This window comes from Telmatherina bonti (assembly GCF_933228915.1).
Source record: "Telmatherina bonti genome assembly, chromosome: 9".
Taxonomy (NCBI): Eukaryota; Metazoa; Chordata; class Actinopteri; order Atheriniformes; family Telmatherinidae; genus Telmatherina; species Telmatherina bonti.
This window is the reverse complement of record NC_136627.1, coordinates 29,082,833-29,098,030: the sequence shown is the minus strand read 5'-3', so window position 1 is coordinate 29,098,030 and position 15,198 is coordinate 29,082,833. Positions and strand designations below refer to the sequence as shown.

The window sequence follows — 15,198 nt, the reverse complement described above, 5'->3', positions numbered from 1 at the left end:
TCACTTCTTAGTTTCATTGTGTTTTTCTATTAAATTTTACTAAAATCAAGAAATTAAAGTCAAGAAAACATTTACAAGATATACTGAAGAAGAAATGACATAAAACCATGTTAACGTAAAGTAATAGAGAACCCAAAATCAGTATTTTGTAATTCTGTATTTTACTGTATTTGTTATTAATCCAAATCTATGAGGTTTTCTGTCAGGGTTTTCTCTTCTATGTGTCCTAAGTAGCATGTTAACAGTAAGAGTACTACAGTACTTTGGTCAAAAACAAAACGAGCAAAAGGAGGACAGAGCGAGGGAGGGCCATACTGGGGTCATGGCCACACCTGCTGCAGTCTTCATGATTTACAGCCCCGAGTCCCGCCAGCAGTGTTTGGAGTTCAAGGAGATCTGTAATGAGAAATTCCTGATCTAGAGACCCAAGGCCAAGTCGAGCTTTGCCTCCTCCCTTTGTCACCCCTGCATGCCATCAGCACACGCATCAAACTCATCAATCCCTTGACAAAGCACTGTCCTCTGTTTGCACACTTAATTCTAATATAAGCTGTCTTGCAGAAGCATTCTGTTTCAAAAGACATGTATTAGAGTCATGAAACAACTCGGAGCGTCCCCAAAGAAACTCGGCTGTACATCACAACAGGGTATTTAGCAGCGAGGGAAAGCTTCGAGATAATTCAAACCAGAGCTTAGTGAGCTCCTGGCTTGTAGTGTTTTTAACTTGATGTACAATATCACTTTGCCAAATTCACACACATTTAATTCACATTTGCCCACTTTTTCACCTTTTTCAGGACACAAAAAGCTAAATAAATATATTACATTGGATAACATATCTGGCTTGTGCACAGTTTTTCTGTAATCTCTTAGGTGACCCCAAGCAAAGAGTGACCATAACGCTTTGAAAGTAAATTACCTGGAATTGCTTCCTTTCTTCAAATGCAACTGTGAGAGAGAAAATAAGGTTGCAAGGGTGTAATAATGTGTTGAAAGGTTACTGAGGTAGACTTGGTAATTAGCCCCTGCAGGTCTAACATCATTAATCCACACTTTATAATTAATGCAGGTTCTGTGATGCCAGGGGGACTCCACATTATTCAACTCTGAATTATAAACCGTATATGTGCTTCGGTGTTAAATCTCTGAGATCACCTCTGTCTTACCCGCTATTTCATAGAAGGAACCCATAGGCTTTTTTGGCACATTATAGCTAAATGTAATTGCTCATATAAAGTGAACTCATCAAAGCTTCAGCTTGCACCTAAAGTGAAACTGAGGCTAACTGTGACATGCATTTTCCCTTCTTCTTAGCAGATGTAAAGACAGTGGTTATTGTAACATTTAGTATTTAGAAACCGCCTTTTATTGTGCCCCACATTTCACATAATGAAGTATTTATCTGAACCACATTGAGCCAATAGGAAAGAGTCTCACCGCATAAGTGCACCACAGAGTCTAGGGTAGTGTGTAAAAATAAAGCTACCCGGCCGTAACTGGAAAATGTTTAGCATCCTTCTGCCACATCAATGAAACTAGAAAAACACTACTCAGCTGTTCCTTCCCTGATTCCTGGAAATATAGGACATGCTCATTGTTCTGTGGTACACTTACATAAAGTCTACTTTATGAATGATGCCCACATCCACCTCCACAAACTGAAGGCTGTCACTCAGTTTGTTTTATAGTCGCACATCAATGCAATCATCTCCCTTAAGACAGATGTTCTCATGTTCCTCTTTGCATTTTAGTGCTCACAGACAGACCGCCGCCCATTATTCGCCAAGGCCCATCCAATCAGACACTCGGGGTGGACAGCGTGGCACTATTGAAGTGTCAGGCATCAGGAGACCCCATCCCCTCCATCAGCTGGCTGAAAGATGGGATCAGTCTGCTGGGAAAGGACCCCCGCATGTCGCTGCAGGAGCTAGGCAGCCTGCAGATCAAAAATATCAAGGTAACAGATTAGATTACCCTTGCTTTGACCATAACATGGTTCAAGTCCGGTTGTCTAATCTCACCTGTGTATTTCGTGAAAGTTGACTCTGGCCTTGGTATGAGATATCGACATACTTATATAGTGTTGCTTGCGAGATTTCAAGGATAGTTTTAGAACAGGGATGGAATTAGCAAAAGCTCTATAATGCCTTAAAGAGATGAATAGCCTGCATTGATTTTTGTTAAACTGTTTGATAGTATCACTTAGCGGCATGGCAGCTCCAACTGGGCTCAGCTGTGAATGGATGAATGAACTCCAGCTGTAGGAGAGAATATATATTCGCTTACCGATACATCTACACACACACACATTTAGAGTAGATTAAATTTAAAAGGTTCACATCTCCCTTTCCCCACTCAGATGCCTCAGTGGAATACCTATTACGCTTGACAAAGCTGCCCACCACTGACATGTTATTTAATAAATGGAAAGAAAGCACAGGGACAAAAACCAACAAACAACCAAAGTTCCTCTGAGGGATGGAGAGACAAGCCAGCTGTCATCGTTCCAGGGGTTCTATCAGCCCACCCTAAATTAATTAGCCCGGCATTGATGTGGTCGGCAGGACAGTGGGGAAATAAGAAGGGGGAGTGGAAGAGTGATGGAAGGGTGGTGAGTAGAAAATGGAATTCATTAGGAAATTAGCGTCAGCACTTTGAGGCACTCACAAATGACACAGTTTGTCCAGCACAGGGCTAGCATGGGAGGACTTCAGTCACCTTTTTAGTGTTTTAGCAGCAAGAAGACTGAATATATTGAGCTGACTTGTCTTTTTATCATTATTCTTTTGCTTCATTTTTATTCATCCTTGTTTTTCTACCTCATACCAGCTTTCAGACTCTGGGACATACACTTGTGTGGCCACCAGTTCAAGTGGTGAAACATCCTGGAGTGCTTTTTTGGAAGTCAAAGGTAAGTTAAAGGAAGATTGCAGGATAGCGTTATGTATTTTACATAACTTTTTCTGACTGGCTACTTTCTGCCCTCTGTGTCCATTTAGAATCTGGTGGAGCAATAGTGATGAAAAACCAAGATGAGAGTGAGCTTCCAGGCCCGCCATCTAAACCTCAAGTTACTGATGTTACCAAGAACAGCGTGTCCTTGTCCTGGCAGTCTGGAATGACAGGAGCATCTCCAGTCTCTTCCTTTGTCATTGAAGCATTCAGGTTGGATTTAACATTCACTTTTAACATTTACAAGTTTCTAATATTGGTTTGCTACAGCATGCCGGAGCAGATGTGTTATACTATGGAAAAATTAAGTTAAAGCTTTATGTAAAATTGCACTTTCTGTTCTATTGCAGTCAATCAGTGAGCAACAGTTGGCAGACAGTAGCAGACCATGTCAAAACTACACAGTTTACTGTTAAAGGTCTCCGTCCCAACACCATCTACCTGTTCATGGTCCGAGCAGTCAACAGCCAGGGCCTGAGTGATCCCAGCCCCATGTCTGATCCAGTCAGAACACAAGGTAATATTATTTCCATACACGTATATAAGCAGTAATCCTTGATTTATTGTTTTAATGTATTTATGGTGTCTAATTTACTTTTTCTACTGACATAAAAAAGTCAATATTCCACTCCAAAGTGTCAAGCCTTCACACCAATCTGCAGTCTCCAGCAATATCCATGCAATACAAAAAGTTTCAGAGGTCAGATTCTTGAGCCTGGCTCAGCTCATTAAGCCTGCACTTAAGCAGTTATGTAAAATAAGGGTGTCTACATTTGGAAAGCTTAACAGAACTGGTGCTATTCCTACTGTGTTAATCATCTCTAAAGCCAGAGTAGATTTGATTAAAGGATCAAACAAACTGCACTTTTCGTCACACAGTGATATAAAAATTTCTTAAGCAACAGAATAAATTATAAAAAATTCTTCTCTCCAACATAAATCAAATGCATCGTTTAAGAAATGAATTGAAATCAGCTATTCTTTCTCAAGCTGAGGTGCAGGCCTTTAACTGATATACAGATGTGGTGATAAACAACTGCATGCATTGATGACAAACTGATTTCTTACTTCTTTTTAACTTCATTTGGCCTGTCTCGCCCATTCGGATGATCTGTGGTTGTTGACTGCATCAGACTGTTTAAATGAAGATTGTTTATTTGTTTATTTGATTTTTATGATAGATAGATAGATAGATAGATAGATAGATAGATAGATAGATAGATAGATAGATAGATAGATAGATAGATAGATAGATAGATAGATAGATGGATGGATGGATGGATGGATGGATGGATGGATGGATGGATGGATGGATAGATAGATAGATAGATAGATAGATAGATAGATAGATAGATTTTGGACAAAATAGCCCATTTATTTGACAGATTAAAAAAATGAATATGGTTTCATCTTTTGATTTTTTCATCTGTTATTCAATACATAACTCCAAATATTGCTTACATATTATCAGTATCTCATACACCGGAGGGATTTGTTTCATCTATTTTTTTAACATGATAAACATGCATGACAGAAATGAGTTTAAAAGTAGAGTCAGTGTCCGTTAATCTTTCGTCCACAGTGACACATTCACTGTTATTTTATTGATGTGGTTGCTCAGTCAGATCCCAGTAAAAGCAGCCAAATCACACATCTAAAGAACTTCTAAAACTTGTCTTCTTTGTTTTCTCCCTGAAAGACCAGCTCCTTATTAAAACTTGGAATGACTAGTCTCCTCGTGCTCTCTTTTAGCTTTTTACCTCTAATGGTGATTAGTCACATTTTCTTGCTGTATTATAGTTTGGCCTTTTTTTTTTCCTCACAGTTTTTAACCCTTTCTCTCCTGCAGATATAAGCCCTCCAGCCCAGGGTGTCGACCACAGACATGTGCAGAAGGAGCTTGGTGAAGTTATAGTCCGTTTACATAATCCAGTAGTCCTGAGTCCCACAACCATTCAGGTCACGTGGACAGTAAGTGCTATTTTGTTTCTCTTTATAAACTAAATAAAACATTTTATTTTTATTTCTATAGCTCTTTTTTATTTCCCAAAATGTCAACACTATGTGTATGAAATCATTTTCTGTATATGAGGTTCTCTTATTTTCCTTTTTATTGTTTACACATCTTTGATTTTTGTGAATTCCAGTCATAAAGTTGAGCTGGTTGACATTAAAGATCTGGCTTTGAAGCTGCTTCTGGGGGCGACCATTTGTTTTATGTCAGGGAATTTTTGTCAGGTTGTTCTCGAAGACTGCAGCTTTGAAATATTGTAATTGGTAACTTAAAAGTAACCAAGCATCAAATGGTAGCAAAATGGTTTCTTTAACCACAGGAAACATCAAAGAGAAATGTCAGACACTCCTGGTTGTTCATCAATCTCCTCATGTCTTCCGCTGCTTCCCTTTTAAAACAAAGACTGCTCAGAAAAACTGGATTACGGTAGATTTAATGTTTGTGGACATACATGGTTATGAATACATGTTTTCCTCCTGCAGTTAAACAAGGCTTTTGTTTTTAAAGTTGTTTTTTATCTGCTGATGCACGCAAACAACTATGTTCTTAATTTCAATAGTTTGACAAAATATGGAAACATCTGCAGCCTGGATGTAGAGTTTTGTTTTTAATTGCATGGTAATGAGGACAAAAAGGCTATTTATAATCTTCAAAGATGAAGCATTCATTTATCATATGTGCTGGTTTGTTTTAATTATGGTGCTATAAATCACTGTAGCTGGTATTTACTTCACATCACTTAGTGGCATAGGGTGCCTGTTTGCATTTTCAAATGAGCCACATTAGCAGTTTTCCTGGTGACATGTTTATTGACCCCTGCAGTAAGTGTCACCCCAAGACTTGGTAGCTAATTTAATGTTAAACCATTGCTTTATGATTGTAATGTACAGTCAACACAAAACATGGCTGCCTAATCAATCAGGGGTCCTTTCAGTAAACAGAGGGGGCAGCTTTTACATTTCCAAATCATTCCATTAATAAAAGTCACACTCCAACCAGGAATCCATTTTGCTGATTTACTCAGGCTACACTGGTGAAAAACAGCTGCTTAATATCCCACTTGAAAGCAGTGCTCACTTCCTCTACTGTTAACAAGGCATTACAGTGAGTTATGTCCCCCCTCCTCCTCTGCATAAATTCAGCTTTTTCTGTTTAACGAAATGGCCCAAGTTTTAAGGGAAGTGCCCTGTTGGACTTCAGGATGCTACCACAAATCCTGTCTCTGCTATGTTAGCTGATCTCATCACTCCTATGGATCACCCTCATGTCTCCACTTACGGGCTTCCCCTCTGCAGAGAATGGCAAGAAGCAACAAACACAAACATGCACACAGAGACATGAAAGTGATCAGGAAAGATGACATCAGGGACCACAATAGAACAGTTGCCACCTGGGTTTAACTAAGCACATAAGTGCAATCCTCTCATAAAATAATTACTGTATGGGCGATTATCTTTCAGATGGAAACAAGTTATTTAACCTCCCCCCAGCTGATGCAATGAGTAGCGTCTCATTTCTTCAGCGACCATGTGTAAAGTCACATCCCATGCACATTGAAAAGATTTGACCCTGTTTAAGAAAGATCATGCAACAAGCAACTACTAAAACTGGGTTAGGTCCTGTCCAATGGATTATTAAACACTGGAAGGACAGTCAGGAACAATCCTCTTCAAAAAAGAAATCTCATCAGGAAAAAATCCTAAGTAATTGGTAATCGTGATCCCTTAGAGGTTTGGTGAAATCAAATCAAAGACAAACAGGGACTTTCTGAACTCACAGCTAACTTTAGTCGTGAAAATAAGAGCATTCGCATAACACAATGCAAAAGGAACTTAAGGGACTGGGACTGAACAGCTGTGTAGCCATAAGAAAGCCACTAATCAGTGGGGATGAAAGGGGAAAAAGATTTCAGTTTGCAAGGGAGCATAAAGAGTCTGGAACAATGAAAGAAAGTCATGTGGTCTCTTGAGAACAGCATTATCCTGTTCCAGAGTGATGGCAGCATCAGGGTACAATAGAGGCAGATTAATCGATCCAGCCAACATGTGCCGACTGTAGAAGCTGCAGTTGGTTAGGTTTAGGATCACCAACATTATGTGTCCAAAGAATGCAGCCATTTGACTGCCTGAATCTCCTAAATGAACATCAGTGGCTTTTCTTCTGATGGCACTCTTGTATTTCAAAATGACGATGTCAGGATTCAGATTGTGAAAAATTGGTTCAGGGAGCATGAGACATGGTTTTCACGCAAGGAAAGGCGACTAGAAAGCCCAGACCTGAACCCCACCGAGACTCTTTGAAATGTGCTGGAGAAAGCTCTGCACATTGGTCGGACTCTCCCATCATGAATACAAAATCTTGCTGAAAAATGAACGCAACACTGGGTGGAAATAAATCTTGTGACAGAAGTTTATTGAAACTGGCACAGCAAATGTGTGTCGTAACTAAAGCTAAAGGCAGTGCAACAAAATATCAGTGTACAATCTGCAAGTGTGAGGTAATATCAGGGTGTTAATTGAGCTAAGTGTGGGATGGCTGGTGATAAAAGCCATATTAAGCAAGTGTCAGCATCTAAAGTGTCATGTCTGCAGCCTAATAAAGCACACTGTAGAAAAACACCAGTCTGTCTTTTCTACAAGCTGTCACAGGAGAGCTTCAACCAATCCACATGTTTCTTTTTACAAAATAAAAACAACAGAAATGCTGTCTTCATTTACTTTCTCAGGTGGACCGTCAGTCCCAGTTCATCCAAGGTTACAGAGTTCTATACAGGCAGACATCAGGGCTGCCTTCACCAGGATCATGGCAGACCCAGGATGTGAAGGTCCCCTCTGAGCGCAGCGTCATCCTCTCATCACTGAAGAAGGGGATTGTTTATGAGATAAAGGTCCGGCCTTATTTTAACGAGTTTCAGGGCATGGACAGTGAATCCAAGACCGTACGCACCACTGAGGAGGGTAAGCAGTTACATGAGGAACAATTTAACGTGCCACACCCATTCTAATGTGATAGAACTGTTGCCAGATGGTCCTACAGGTCACCTTCATGTGCTTTTGTTGTTGTCGAGTCACTAATGCCCCTCATTTTGTGTACATGCGTAAGTTTGTTTCCTTTTCTTTCCCTGAACTTCCTGTTGCATTTTTGTTTTTTATTTATCGGTGATATTGTTGCCAACATCACTCTGGAGCAGCAGACCTTAACTAGATTGGACATATCACGCATTTCCTCCTGTTAAGATGATCTGTCACCCAAATACAGGCTCTGACAAGGCCACAGTGCCGTCTGGCACAGTTTCACACACAGCTACACACAAAGGTTGGGAGGGTTTCGCTGTTTTGACCTTTCCTAGAACAAAAATGGGTTTGGTATTACTGTGCCAGCTCTGCTTTAGCATTTGGGTTTAAGAATTTGAATTAAATTATAATACGATTTGAGGTGAGAACACACAGTACGTCCCTCACAACAGCACAAAAAGACACATACAGACAGTTAATACCGGAGACAGAGCCTATCTCACCATAGCATATTCAGACTTGCATGTATTGTAGACAGTTCACATCCTGTTGGGTTGACAGGCTCATTTATTTTCCTTTTCTCAGAGGAACCATATCTCCTGTGGCCAGCTCGTATATACACTGCACACACAGGCTGGCCACAGGAGTGGAACTGTCATCACATTACAGCTGTCTCTAACACACACCCTCATGCGAACACACACATAAGGTGAACACATACATGCCAACACACTTCTTCTCCCTAAGGCCTCAGAGACTACATGTCCCAGCTATTACCAGTTCTGATAACACACCCAGCCTGTCCTCTGTCTGCATCCCAGTGCTGCAGATTCTCAACTACTTTCTATTTCTGTCATAACCCCATTGCTCTGCTTGGTTATAACTAAAATGCCGTTCAAGCACAGAGCTTCAGGCTCTTCCTGAGACCCTGGGACGACCGAGACATCGGGCTTGATGAGTGGAGAAATCTAGTTCAAGGGATGATTAAAACTTAGCTTGTCCATTAGCTAACACAATTAAAGGATGCCCAGAGAAGGTCTGTGTAACTACATTTCCAGTAGCTTCCAGTACGCTCAGCTTTCTAATGGTCTGTCTACCTCTTTAGTATCCTGTCTCCTTTTTCAAGCTCCATCTAACTCTGTCTGAACAGTCATATCATGACTGATAAATGAACTCTGGCTACCATCTGATTCCCAATGAACAGTTGTCTGAGACGTCACTAAGGAGGATCATTTTTTATGCAACATGATGCTTATTTAGAAAGAAATCAGTTATGTTTGCATAAATGTTCATTTGTAGACTAATCATCTGTGTTGATCTCTGGGGAAATCCCATACCCCCCTGTTTCTTGTCATTAGCTATTGGCTACTTTTTGTAATCATCTGATATGTTTGTATTCCCTCATCATTCAGCACAGCATGCTGTGCACACGCTAGACGGGGGGGTCACATTCCTGTGTGCCATATATCACTCTGCTAATGGCCCTATTAGCACAGCCTCTGAGGCCTCTAATGAAAAATGTGTATTGTTTAGCACAAATATGCATGACAATAAGCTGCTAAATCATTCATAGCATTAACTTTGAACGACATTGTCTCTGATGGCTTCCACGCTTCAATCCAGCACTTCATCACCTGAACGTAATGCAGCGTTGGAGAGCCTTTAGTATGATGGCTGATCAGATGCTCACTTGGTAGATTGTTTCTAATCTGGCCAAGGTGTTGGGTTCATCATTGGAACCATTCATCTTGTGGGATGCCAGGGCCCTCTGGCTCTCTGGGGGCCAGTGTGGCCAATTGCACTGAGGGATGAGCAAAGATTTACAGGGTGACACGTGCCATTTTGGATGGAGGTGAGGTGAGGGAGAGGCAGCCCAGGAGTAATTGACCTGTCAGTATTCTGCTGTGGTACCGCTCCCTTGCCAGCCGCTGCGGAAATGAGAAAACATTATTTTTAAAACGTTATTTCCAGTTGGGCCAACTGTTATTTATTTTTCTTCTTTCCGCTTGTGGGGTCAGAAGATTGTTGCTTTCAGAATAACCGAGGTTTATGAAAGCTCGGACTTGTCCCCGTAACCTTTCCCTATCTTCTCATGGATCGAACTGATTTACTTCAAGAGCTTTACTCAGAGGCGTTCCTCGATTCTTACCTACTGGCTTTAGTTTCATCTGGCTGATCGATGAAGTCAGTCAATATATTTACTTAGACCTTGTTTCCACCTCCTAAAATGTATTTTTTTATATATTTCCTTCATGCCTGTGTTTTATCCCTATAATCCTGCTGACCCATGTTCCACACTGGTCAGTGCTGGAGTCTTAGTATGACAGAGCGCTGGCTTGACTGTGTCAGGCCATCATTCTGCAAATCAATACAGAAATCCTCTTTGCAAATCCACCAAGCTGGAGGAGAGGATAAAATATCACATCATAGTGAAATGTTAAAGACAGCTGGTAGTCAGGTCAGATCATGACAGCCCTCTGTTAACGCTGTCATCCCTAAAGAATACCATACCTTAGAAAAGTACGTGCAGATGTGTTTTTTTTTTCTCAATGTGCTCCTGCTAGTCTTCTTGCTGATGGCTGAATACTGCCTGAATGGTCTGTTTGTGTGTTGACCCGGGTGTGTTGTGCCTCCTTTTTCAGCTCCCAGTGCCCCTCCTCAGCAGGTAACAGTCCTGACCGTGGGAAACCAGAACAGCACTTCTATTAGCATCTCCTGGGACCCCCCTCCACCAGACCACCAGAACGGCATCATCCAGGAGTACAAGGTCTGTTGCAGCAAGTCAGCATGGATTCTCACTGAGCTCATGCAAAGCCAAATGGACTCGACTACATCTCTGTTTTTCTTCCCTTTTCGCTTTAGATCTGGTGTCTTGGGAATGAGACACGTTTCCATGTAAATAAGACGGTGGATGCAGCCATTCGCTCTGTTGTGGTGGGTGGGCTGCAGGTAGGAGTGGTGTATCATGTGGAAGTGGCTGCCAGCACGAGTGCAGGAGTTGGAGTGAAGAGCGAGCCTCAGCCTATCATTATTGGTAAGACTGATTTAGAAAAAAAAAGGAACAACAGCCTTTCAATATCCAGTTCTGAATGACTGATGTTTCGGCTGATCTCAGGAAAAACCAAAGGAATCAGCAAATGGATGATGTTGTTAAAACACTGTTATGTTGAAATGTGGCCTGACTGCGTGTGATTTATGTGGAGCTCTGGCAGATTTTGCCTGATTTGACCCATAACTGATGGCTTGGCCTGCGGCATATTCTTATTTCCCTTGTGTCACTCACATAATCCATCTCTGAGGACAGAGCACAGTTATTATATGTTGTGTTTTTGTTTGGCTAACAGCTATGTGTTCAATGGTTTTCCAAGCAATATACAGTGTATATCAAAAACATGTGCACTTAGCATGTGCATATAAATGATACTTGTATTTATCTTTATAGATTTAGATTTGTTCTGGTCACAATGTTGGAACAATAACCTAGTGTTCATGCTTTGAGTTCTGTAGTAAATATTGTCATTGAACTGTGATCAATACAGATCAGTGTTCTCTCCTTTCATCTCACATGGTTTGTTTAACCAGCAGTGGGGTGAGTAAGGAACTGAGCTCAGCAAACAGCGCGGTCACCTGGGGTTTTTTCTTATAAGCTTTCAGGGTTTGTATTTTCAGGCTGGGCATTACATTTCACTGCACATCCTTCAGATCTGTGACCTGACTTGCTGGTCAACATTTCAGCTAAAATTCTTTAACTCTACATTTTATGGGGATGAGCACATTCACAGTCTTTATATCTTTATTAATAATGATAAACTGTAAAGTTTACATAGATGGCTGTGTTTGGTTTCACCTTCGAGAATCAAAGAGTTCTCAAGGGTGTGGATATTTCCTGTCTCCCTCCTGTGACTATCCACCCAGCATCATGCTACGTTGTCTGTTTTGTCGCTGTGCCCTCAGGTAAAGAGTTCCGGGACGTGATTATAAATGGAAACCGGAACAACAGCATCACAGAGCAGATAACTGATGTGGTGAAACAGCCGGCGTTTATTGCTGGTATTGGAGGAGCTTGTTGGGTCATCCTCATGGGATTCAGCATCTGGCTTTACTGGAGGAGAAAGAAGAGGAAGGGCCTGAGCAACTATGCAGGTTTGTCTCATTCATGTGGACTCACATGAATATACTGCTTACAGAACTTCAATTTTTTAAATATCTACCTTTCAATAAGTCCTTTTAACAAAAAAAGATTTCTTTCCCTTCCAAAGCAAGAAGATTTTATTACAACACCATCCTTTAGTTTAAATAAAAGGTTGTAGAGGCTGCTTGAGGTGATGCTGATAGACACTCTTTCACAGCTCAACAAGGAGACATATGTGAGCTTGACTCACTTCCAAAGAGCTGTTCTTTTTGACATTCCTCGCTTCGTGTTAGTAGCCCTGGGTGATGGAGCCGAGTGAGCAAAGTGGACTCGCTGCTGGTCACTGAAGCTGGAGATTATCCACCTTTCCACCTACACACTATCCCTCACATCTTCTTGAATAGGCCCCTCCGAGGTCAATACTAGCAAGCAAATGCACACACACTGACAAGAGCAAAGGATTTAATTAAAGACAAACATGTTAATGGACTACCAGCGTTGTTGTCAGTGCGTCCAAATGTTCAAATATTATATTTTCCTTCAGTTGCGCCTGCTTTATAGGTTTATTTGGTTTTCATTTTCATTATGTCTGTCCATTTAGTTTTGTTTGTGCCACCGTCTCTGCACATCTGTGGCCTTCGAGCTGGCTGCTTTCCTGGCTGTCATTCTGCACACTTGATGACATTTTGGTCTCATACTTGTTTCTGTGAACCATCATCACATCTCTGCTTGTCCCCTAGTGTGCAGATACCCCTAAAGCACCGCTTACCTCTTCTTACCGGCTTTTAACACACAACTTCTCTGTCTTCTTGTTTTGCAGTTCAGTCCTTCACCTTCACCCCTGCAGGTACTGTTCATTTGTCCCGTGTCCTCACCCCACCCCAACACAGATCCATCTACTGCCCGCTCATAGTACATAGTACTCATGCTTGGCCTGCCATACCTGTGGTCACGGCTGATAATAATAACAATAACAAAAAATGACTCTGTTAGAAACTCATATTTACGAGTTAAGTAAAATTCACTTGTTATTGGCCATGACCTGGACCCCGCTGACTTAAACTCTTTTCCCTCCCCAACCTGCAGCCATCTTCATATGCTGTGCTGTATGTTTGTGTGTCTGTGGCTGTTTGTTTTTGAATGAATTTCTCTTCTATCTTGTGTATTTCCCTTTTGGTGCAGGGTGAGACTGTCCATTTTGTTCTTCCCTCTCAAATAATCACATTCTATTCTATTCTATTCTATTCTATTCTATTCTATTCTATTCTGTTCTATTCTACAGTCATTTAGCAGACGCTTTCATCCAAAGCGACTTACATTCCTTATATTTACTTCCAAGATCCAAGCTGTCCTGTATCCCTTTGGTGTTAGTTAGTCAGCTATGTTGAATATTCCCTTTTTCTGTTAATTTACTTCTTCTTTCCTAGCTATGCTTTTTTTTTTTTTTACTAATGTTTTTTTAAGACTTTTTCTGATGGGCATAACAGTGTTGTATGTAGAAAGGTCTGACCTTTACTGAATCAAGCCTGAAGGGAATTAAGATGCACATAATTAATCTGACTGTGTATGGATGGAGTGCATGAAAAGAAAAATATTCCAAAGAAAAGCCTCTTAGCAGTATAAGAAAGCATATAAATGGGGAGAATAAGAATGCATTACAGACTTATATGAAAACCACCTGTGCAGCACTGCATTCGGGATCATCTCTGTGACTTCCCCTCTGTTTCCTGGATTTGCTTTAAATAATAGCATTTTGTTTAAGTGTGTGTGTGTGTATTTGCGTGATTCTTATTGAGCTTAAAGCCAAAAGTCTTGTTAAAGCTGGCTTTTTCAGAGCAGCTGTAATGACAGATCGTTGAGTGATATAAAAAATGTTAGTGAAACTTGCCTGGTTTGAAATTAGAAACCAGAGGAAGCAAGTTATTTCTAAAACAGAGTTTTGACTGGCACACACAACTTAAGGTTAATACAGCATAGACCACATAGATTCAGATGATATGTTGGCCATGATTAAAAGTGGGGGTGTGGGTGGAGAGTTTTTCTTACACAACTTCTCTGCACTGATAATTAGTTGGTGTATCAAGTGTCCTGTCTCAGCCTCCTAAAGCTGCCAGTACAGAAGAGGTAAATCACAACTGTTGAGGCGCGCCGCCAGCAAGAATTAGATTTGATGGAATTTTTATATGCTGATTACACCCATCCCACCCCCACACACCCTCCACTGATGCTTATTAAAGGGGATTAATCAGTATTCATATTGGAGAAAGTGCTTATCTTGGAGACAGAGGCGAGAAGCACAGCCCAGCCATGTCACTCCGGCTAACATAAAAGTATTCCACAGCAACCCAGAAATGTGCCAGAGCACAGATAGAGACTTCAGAGGCCTTCCCCCGCTGCACAGCCTCCCCTCGCCTCCGCTGGCTCCTCCTGTCAGTCCTCACTCAGACACAGTATTCTCCAGTGCAAGTTTGGTGATGGAGGAACAAAGCGATGTGGCTTCAACTAAAACTGCCATGTCTGCCTGGAGCTCTTGAAACTGTATTGGTAAAAGTTAGTATTTTAATCGCACCTGCTGGTATTCAGTTGCTTAAGTCTCAACAGCTTAGATGTGTGTGGTGGGAAAAAATTCTGGTCAGACATTAAAACGTCCTGTTAGTAACCCATTAATCTACTGTGGGAGTTTCCTCTGGGTGTCATCTGTTACTACGTCACCTTCAGAAAAGCCCCCTTTACACACACATGCTGAGGCGTGTTGTGGAGTCAACTTAAATGAATCTGGAAAAAAAGGGAAGAGGAGGAATGTTGAGCTTTTTTTTTTCTCCATCTGTGGAACAAATGAGCCAAATTACTGACTGCTTTCCATCCTTCTTTTTAGTGAAGCCACTCTCATTTCCTCTCTTTTTTTCCCTCATTGGTATAAGGTGTTTTCCAAGTCTTGCTGCTTTTTATTTCTTGTCTGTTTTTTTTCCTGCGATACATTGAAGTTCTTACATGCTTAGAAATCTCCCTGCTGCTTTGTCATCATATCAGAGATGAATCAGTCCTCTGACTTCTAACCACAGGGTTTTTATGAGCTACAGAGGAAG

At 41.1% G+C, this 15,198-nt stretch overlaps 1 protein-coding gene across 1 annotated transcript in view; it reads left to right on the top strand.

Moving 5' to 3' along the window:
* robo2 (roundabout, axon guidance receptor, homolog 2) overlaps positions 1-15,198 on the top strand; it is a 149,844-nt gene that overhangs the window by 112,257 nt on the left and 22,389 nt on the right. The window contains exons 10-19 of the mRNA XM_079246406.1: positions 1,752-1,957; positions 2,830-2,911; positions 3,000-3,165; positions 3,303-3,469; positions 4,802-4,923; positions 7,692-7,923; positions 10,623-10,747; positions 10,843-11,014; positions 11,935-12,123; positions 12,933-12,959. Of these exons, the coding sequence (XP_079102532.1) occupies positions 1,752-1,957; positions 2,830-2,911; positions 3,000-3,165; positions 3,303-3,469; positions 4,802-4,923; positions 7,692-7,923; positions 10,623-10,747; positions 10,843-11,014; positions 11,935-12,123; positions 12,933-12,959 (1,488 nt within the window). The remainder of the gene's footprint in view (positions 1-1,751; positions 1,958-2,829; positions 2,912-2,999; positions 3,166-3,302; positions 3,470-4,801; positions 4,924-7,691; positions 7,924-10,622; positions 10,748-10,842; positions 11,015-11,934; positions 12,124-12,932; positions 12,960-15,198) is intronic.